This window comes from Diuraphis noxia, unplaced genomic scaffold (genome assembly GCF_037042655.1).
Source record: "Diuraphis noxia isolate RWA-SAM2 unplaced genomic scaffold, SU_Dnox_SAM2 contig0001, whole genome shotgun sequence".
NCBI classification, from domain to species: Eukaryota; Metazoa; Arthropoda; class Insecta; order Hemiptera; family Aphididae; genus Diuraphis; species Diuraphis noxia.
The window spans coordinates 23,167,694-23,176,736 of record NW_028301711.1 but is presented as its reverse complement, the minus strand read 5'-3'; the positions used below and the strand labels follow the sequence as shown (position 1 = coordinate 23,176,736).

Genomic DNA, 9,043 nt, shown 5'->3' with positions numbered 1-9,043 from the left:
AAACGAAGCCGCCCGAAACGTGTTGGGTAGGTTTACCGCGGGTGGCGGCGGTGGCTATTGCGCATTTTCTGATAATCTAGTACCGGTATCGTGCGCGCGCGCGCGCGCTTTTCTACCGCGCGCGTGAGCTACTTCCGCGAAACTGGTCACGTCCGGACCGGGCTGCCCGTCGGCGGCGCGGCGGCGGCGCGGCGGCGGCGACTGTGCTTCTATAAAGTCACCGGACATCCATTCACAATCATTCATTGCACCGTTCATCGTCGGGGACCGCGGCCGTGCACACACGTCGTTCCACGCCGAACGAACGCCACACGCGCACATCATATTATCAAAATATTGTTTACCTACATCACCGCGACACTGCACACCGTTCGCCTGTCCACCACGATGGTCAAGTACGCAGCAGCGTTAGTGTTGGCGGTCACCGTCACCGCGGCTCTTGCGGCCGAACAGACAGTGCTGTCCACTGAACAGCCACAGCAGAACGGCGCCGACGGCGACGTGTCCTGGACCGAAGTGATCGCGTGCTACAAGAAGCCGCAAGCGGCCATCGGATGCCTGGAATCGCGCATGAGCCGCGCCATGAAGTCGATGCGCGACACGGCCGTCGGACTGGCCCACAGCGACCCGGAAACCGCGGCCGAGGACGTAGCTGGCGTCGGCAATCTGGTCCAACAGATCGGCGATTTCATCACGTACGGCATTTCCAGTTACTTCCATGGCGGTGACGGCGGCGGCGGTGGTGACGTTGATGAAACTTCAGCGCCTTCCACCGGCGGGTCACCTGTCAACGCGCCGAACGACCTCGACGAAGGTGAGTTGTCTTCTATATATACGTCTTACATTACATTATTATCATTATTATTATTATTATTATTATTATTATCGTATAACACACTCACCTATACCCACTCGTAATTGCCCACACCATTTGCCGAATAGGTAATATATATTATTTCACTGTCTCGATTCGACTCGTATGTCAAACACCACGATAGTACTCAACCATCGATCACATATTATATTATAGAATAGGTATTTAGTATTTACAGCCCGTCGGTAATAGGTAATTTCGATTTTTTCACTCGTGGTCCAACAGGTGTTGATTATACTTGCGGATATCAATAGTTTTCATATATAGACAGTATGACGCTCATAATAATATGTTTTTTATAGATACCGCAAAATTTATTTACTACGATTTTAAAATGTTTTTTACTTTTTTATGATAAATGTCGACATTGAATTACAGTTTTTGCTGACTTTTCGACTGTCATGGCCGTATTCCGACCGTATTTACACCAAACTATGTACCTTACTGTCCAATTATTATTACGATATTATTATCTTACCCACACTCAATTTGGTGGCCAGTTTGTAAAAGGATTGTTTTAGGCACAAACTGGACATGAATCATGTAATCGCGAGTTTAACGTCAAAACAGAACATTTGAATAGGTGCATTATTATATTCAGATGTCACGCCGACGTCAACAATATTAATTACTACCCATTTTCTCTCATTTGTTCATTAAAATATACATAGGTAGGTACAATCGTTCGTTTAAATCTTTATCGTTATGTATGTAGGTATACTAGGTAGTTGATATTCAATTCGAAACTATAGTCGCGGATAATTCGCAACAAATATTTTTATTTTATTACGAATAATTTAATTATTATCGTCGCTAATACAAAATACGTTTTATAATTAATATACATTTCTAAAACTCAATAAACTAGGAAATTCAAACGTACCCATCACGTTGAAAGCAGCTCTCGGAGCCTCCATGCACGGGTTCTCAAATTCTTAAAAAAAACCAATCTCTATAATAAAATCTAAAAAAAAAAATTGTGTATACTAATTGTGACTGATATATTAATGCTGATATAAAAAAATTAAAAAATAATATATAATATAATTCAAAAGTTTTTAATTAAAAAAAAAAAAAAAAACAATTATTATTATAATATCTTATTTGGATTTGGGACATCAGCATAATGTTATATATTTCATATGTATCTTTAAACAATGAAGACATCGATCCTCTTACAATAATAACGTATGAATGAAGAATTATTTTTTACTACCTATATAGTTAAGTACTATCATGAATTACGAGCTTATGATTCATACAATAACAATACCTACCTACATTATGTTTACATTACGCTACACCATAACAGCTATTAAAAGTTACTATTAACTAAACGATAATAATAAATATATTATTTATGTACCGGCCATCATGTGTGTGTACCTATAGTAAATACAATTTTTCATTTGGCCTGTGGCGCCTTCAGATGAAATAGTGTTTTATTGCCTATTAAGATATTATTAGATATTAAACTAACATGAAATATTTACTTTTTGAACCAATCTAATGAAATAAGATGAAATTTGAAATTCGTGATACAGTTACCGTAAATTCAATTATGCTGCATAATGACTAATGAGTTATACATGACAATCCGATAAATACAATTTCATTAATTATTGCATAATCTGCAGCTGTTAGAATAAACACTATTAAATATTAAAAAACTTGAAATTATAGTTCGTACATATTAGGTTGTTTTTTTTGAAACATTCTATCCAAAGACTATATGCATAATATGATTTATGAACACAATAATTGAAATTGGCAATTAATGAATAACGATTTTTAATTAATGTTACATTTGGTGCAGTTATAAAAATATCATAGTAAATAAAACTGTAACCAATAATATTCAAACACCAATTAAAAATAATTGTTGATACATTATTCAGCTAGAAATTGAGAATTACAATTTTCATCACGGTCATTGTTTCTCTGTAATGAATAAAAGAAAACATACAATGTACATTTCTTAACTCATCAGTCATCACCTACTTTTTATTGGTATTCTTCCATTCATCTTGTAACAATAACTATTTATAACCGAATAATAAAAATGAATAAAATACACACAGAATAGGTATAGGACATAATATCAGTTGTTGTGAATTGCACATACGATCACTTATAATTATGTGTATACCAACGAGAGCATAGTTGTAGAAATGGATATATTGATACACGTGGGAGTGACATTGATCGGAGCCCGATCGAACAATACTTACAATCATTCTCTATAGGTAGTGAAATAACATTTTTTTTAAATTGGCTCGTGTCTTGTCATCACTCATGACACTCATCTAGACACAATTACTGATCTACGATTGAGTTTTCCATTTTTTGTTTGTTCGATGTTTGTCCACGGGTTTTATTAAAAATATATATTTATATTTTTATCTTTGCGAAGTGAAAACATTCACGTATTGTTCACTCCGAATGAAAATCTATGGGTACATACCTAACTCATGTTTAAATAATCACACGAACGATAATGGTCCACAAGGCCACCGGAACACAGATACCTGAACACATATTAAATGCACATAATATTATATTTTATACACCATGCCCGCCTTCGTGAATATGATGATACTCTGTGCCTTATAGACTTTCACCGCAGTTGTTAACACCTCTTGTCTAGTCACGTGTTTATTATACGATTTCTCGAAAGAGATTCTATAAAAACAATTGAATAATATCTGACGACCAGAGCCGGATTGGTTAGGCGAGCTACCGAGAAAATCTCGGTGGATCGCTTAAAGTTAGGGCCGGTAGTGTCAGAGTGTGGGTGAAAATAAATACATGTTAGAATAAGTAAATAAGTTTGTATCGGTTTTAGACGTAATAAACCAATAAAAAATAATAGAGACCCAAATTTTGGGACAGTGAATATGTAAATGGGCCGCTTAGAAGTGAAAATCTCGATGGGCTGATGTATACCAATCCGGCCCTGCTGACGACAGTTGTTTTCTGCCACCAAAGGCTATAATGACCGGCATACATTTTTCACCGCTGCCCACAAGTGAATTTCTTGTGAACAAAACGTACATGCTTAACCTAGATTATTTTTTTACACTCATTTTTTCCAGAGAATAATATTAATAATCAATAGTGGACAATTGTATGTATAGGTATTGTATTTAACTACTGAAATTCGTGTGAATAATTTCATGTGGCCTTTGAGTCGGATTTCTTTAATATTATGTAGGTACCTATCCCATTGGTTATTAATTATTGGTCGTTAGCTAGCATTTTCATCGCGGACATCGTACTTTGAAACATTATAATACTGTTAATTTTTGTGGGTGGTTGGATTTTTTCAAAATTTACCAACAAACCAGTTTCCAAAAGTGTTACGGATGAGGACAAATAATAAGACGCAAATATTCGGAGAAAGAATATTATTAATGTTAGTCCCGAGATGTCAAACCAGTTTGTTCGATCCTAAAAAAATATGTTAATTTATGTATATGTTTCACCGTTGAGACTGGGACACTTAAAATACCGTAGTCGGAAACTAGTTGGACTACTACAGTGCGTGTTAAAGAGTTCCCATATTTGTACGAGTATTTAATCACACAATGAGTGAATCCGTATAGACGTCATGGAAATTCTATCAATGCTATTAATATATTTTTGATTTGCCGACCACGATACTCAAACCGGATGTTCGTATATTTATAAATTATAACGTACCTACATAATTATATGTACAAAAAAAACTTAAAAAAAAAAAAATTAAAACGTCCAGGTAGAAAGTTTGATATGTGTTGTATTTTATTAAATTGTAACGAAGGAGGTGTCTATACTGGTATAATGGTTACCTACGTGTCCTTAGCTTACCGTCTATAACTTGAACAACTCACAGCAACAATTATGTTCGATTAATAATAATATTAAAGAGATCTGCATAGAACTCGTTTACAAAATAAACCGGTCGTTCCCATAACAATTTATGCACTCCAAAACGTAATGTTTCAAAAACCGTTAATGGTTTTAACGGGAATTAGCAATTTAATACTGCTATAAAATTAGTTATGTGGATTAACAGTTAATGCTGCATCGACGAGTTATAGGATGTTTATTATTCATTATTTCATTAGGTATATTCAAATAACATATCACATGCAATGAAAATATGTAACGTACCTATTATAAAACATTATCACATATCGTGTAGACTGTAGGTTAGTGGTGCGTTCAGTATAAGTATGATTTTTCGTATTAAAATATAATTTTCACGTGTTGTTACTTGTTTTTATTTCATGATAACTGGTATATTGTGTATGAAACATAGTGTGTGTTTAATGTCGAATCTTTTTATTTAATGCAATTGTTTATAATATGTTTATGATGGTTGAAAATTACTATTCCATGCGAATCTTATATTTATTTCGACGTGTTACCAACATTTTTATAAATGCGTTGGGTGCTTAATAATTTCACAAAATTATATAGAGCGTAAAATATAAAAGTGAATTGATCATATTTTGACTTTAACTTTTTGTTTGATATTTTCCATACACCTACTTTCATAGCACTCATAAATTACTACATTTAAAAATTAATCATTTACCTACACATATTTTAACATTATAAATTATCGCGTGAATTGTTCGTTTTTTTACTTGATATTGAGTTCTGATAAAGGAAACAATAATCCGATGAGATTGAAACAAACTCATATCCAAAACATACTATCATTAACAAGCCATACATGAATAATAAATAATCTAAGGGTTTAAAAAATATAATAATAACACGGCAATGTGTCAATAAAAATTATGTAGGGAAATTATTTTGTTACTTTTTTGAAGTGCATTCAAGTTCATAAGTGTAAAGTATTATTACATTTTAGTATATTGTAGTATTCAAATAGTCACAAGAGAAATCTTGAACAAAAAAACAGATTGAATAAGATGTACTTGACATTTTTTTTAAAATAAAGTATAGAATGTCGACTGTCTCCTCTACATAATCTCACTAGTAGAAGTTTGTGTGAATTTCTGTCGGACTATGTAGGCTGTAGGCATTAGGTACCCCTTTAATGTTAAATTATGTCAACCGGATTTTTCCATACCGGTAATCAATTATAATTTATAGCATCTAGTTTTAATCGCCTGAATTTTAGTACCTCTGAAATAAACCAGTTTTAAACACAAATATATTATACGCACTAAATAAGATTGTCGGATTTATCTTTGTTAGGCACTAGATATCTATTTTCAGTAATTTACCTCTTCTTTTAGATAAAGTCTAAAAACATGACTTATATAGGTAGCAAAAGCAAAAATTGAAATTGAAATACTATAAGTTGTATAATATATATTTTTCTATAAAAAATCTACTTGAAAATATTTATAAGTTTATCAGTTTTTTTATAACTCGACAAATATAAATTTTATATCTACGATTTTTTAATTTCTAAAATCTATTTCAATCGATTTAATTGTTGCATTTTAAATCAATATAATGATTTAACATAAAATATAGCTAGGTACGTACATGATATATTTTAATCTATATTAAGTTATTGGATTAAACCAGTTTAAACACCACTGAAAGTACCTAGGTATTTAAATTTTAAATTTAATAATTACCTAATAATTTCACTTATGCAGTTATGCGCACTTATTTAAATATTTTTCATAATTATTGACCAAAAACCAATAATTTACATTCGTTAATTATTATGATAACCATAATTAATGCTGATAATATTAAATTTCTCTCAAAAATAACAAATTTAGAACATTTCTTATTTAAATATTTAAACGTTATTAAAATCAAAATCAAATACTCTTTGGTTTATTTATCTATCAGCAGTTAGTTAATTACTGTTTTCGTACCTGTACAAATGAAAATTCACTTACCCCATTGAACACTCATCCTGCTTTATATGCATATATAGATAATTGGAAACATGGACATGAAAGAAATAGATGTGCAAGGTTAATGCCACTGTCAAGGGTATAATTTCCATAACCAAGTGATTATTTATTCCAGTGTTTTTATTATACTTGATTATATGTAGGCCAACTAGGTTCAAATCAACATGTCTTCGACTTGGGAACCGGTTGTAAATAAAGATAGATTGAAATCAGCCGACAATAAATTAATTAAACTAGGTCACATATCCGTCGTGCCGTTTGAAAGCAGCCGTTTTTTTTTCGATCAACGACCTAAGCTCTCCAACAAGATTAAGACAATCTTGTCTCGAATGTTTCCGTTTTCTGTGCATTCCTGTAACTATTCCAGTTTTCTTCTTCTGTAATATCAGAGATGCATTTAAATTAAATTTACTGAATGCAGAACGATTAAATTAATAGATTTATTGATTTTTTTAAAATTAATTTTAACTCAGATAAAAAATAAAATAGATGCTTAATTTAAACTTTTTTTTTGCAGGCAGAGGACATCATAAGAAAAAGAAGATCCAAAAGGAAATCAAGAAATTCGTGTTGAAGGTGTTGTTTGGTATCTATCTGTTCAAACAAAAGATCAAGATGATCATCATGACAATCCAATCGATATTGATGAGCAAGTTCTTGATCATCGCAATGATCTACGCCATTTCCAACACTTTCAAGATTTGGTACGATATCAAGTGGAGTAAGCAAGGTCACCACGACAAAGTTGTGTACTACGAGAATGCTCACCACCAACACCACTATGAGCCACCAGAGCACGGAGAGTATGATGACCATCACGACCATCACGGTTGGGGAAGTAACATTTGGGGTAGGAGTATTGTGGCCACCGAGCCTTCTGTGATGGAATCATCCAACGGTGGTTCACCTGGTTCTCAAGATGGCATTAGCCGTTATATCAGACGAGTGTCCAGGACAGCACAACCCCAGGCTGCAGCACAATCTATGGCCTATGGAGGTCAAATTCCAAGTCAATGAACACCCACGCTTTCTAATATATCTTCACCCTAACCAAAACTATAGAAAATATTAGGATTTTTTTAAATTTTTTATGTCTCTATTTTTCCAACTATTACATTATTTGTGAACTTGAAAGAGTGACGAGTGTAATACAATTTACAATTTAATATGTATTCGTCCGAAGCTAATTATTCAAATGAGCCGATCACGGGAATCGGCAATTTCATAGACAAACTCTATCGTCTGATTATATACAAATCAAAAGACGTCATGAGAAAACATTCTTATTCTGTGGAAAGTAGTTTTCCTGTAATTCCTAAACTAGGCCATAATATAATTATCATTAACTCATAACATATGCACTCCTTATATTTACTATATATTATACTTTTATTTAATTAGGATCATAATCGTCCTTAATAAAATAAATTTAGTATTATATATAGTTTGACAACTCATTAGTCTGGTCAGTTAGATTATATTTAATAATTAATTTGAAACTATTATAGTGTTTAGTGTAAAAGACTTCTGTTTGTTTACTTAATTTAAACTAATATATTTCACTTAAATTAATGTTTAGAAAAAAAGTTAGTTTGTCGTTTATATGATAATCATGAATGTCACAAATATAACAAGCATGGCACAAACGGAATAAAACCTGACATAAGACATTGCTCAATATTTTTGGTTTCAATAACGATAGTTTAATGTCAATCAATGTATTAATTTAATTTATATATCAAAAGGATGATGTTAAAATACAAATTATTGTTCAGAATAATATTATGCATTCATATATACTTATTGTATTATTTATTTATTTATTTATTAATTTATTTAAAAATATTTATTATATTATTTTTTTTTTATATTGTAAAATAAAAGTTTTCATCCGAATCGTTTTGTTTTAGCCTACTATTTACTTCAAATAGATATTAGAATATACATTGGTATTTTATACGTATTATGATATTCAATAACAGTTAGGATACTGTAAAAAAATTAAGCGTCTACAAAAATAGATACTAGATATCAATATCTGCAATTTTTAATACCTAACCTAACCTTGAGGTGCTGATATGTTGTGTGACCGTTGAACAAATATTTCAACCACGAGGAAAATTAAGAAATAACAAAAATTCAACTTATAGGTGTACGTGAAAAAATGAAAAGTGATTTTATTAAAATTTGTGAATTTTGAAAGAATCACAAAATTACAGCGATCTCAAAAGCGTTATAATATTATATTTTTCAATATTTAAACCACTGCAAA

General features: G+C 32.1%; 1 protein-coding gene across 1 annotated transcript; it reads left to right on the top strand.

Moving 5' to 3' along the window:
* The first annotated feature begins 233 nt into the window (after positions 1-233).
* LOC107170052 (uncharacterized) lies at positions 234-8,667 on the top strand. The gene is made up of 2 exons (XM_015520059.2): positions 234-814; positions 7,289-8,667. Exons 1-2 carry the CDS (start codon positions 388-390, stop codon positions 7,786-7,788), a joined length of 927 nt encoding a protein of 308 aa, XP_015375545.1. The 5' UTR covers positions 234-387; the 3' UTR covers positions 7,789-8,667.
* The last annotated feature ends 376 nt before the right edge of the window (positions 8,668-9,043 follow it).

What these genes read in the sequence shown, in the direction of transcription:
- LOC107170052 (XM_015520059.2), top strand. Translation starts at nt 388, where the DNA reads ATGGTCAAGTACGCAGCAGCGTTAGTGTTGGCGGTCACCGTCACCGCG. An exon ending in GCCGAACGACCTCGACGAAG is followed by an intron (nt 815 to 7,288) that starts GTGAGTTGTCTT and finishes TTTTTTTTGCAG; the next exon opens with GCAGAGGACATCATAAGAAA.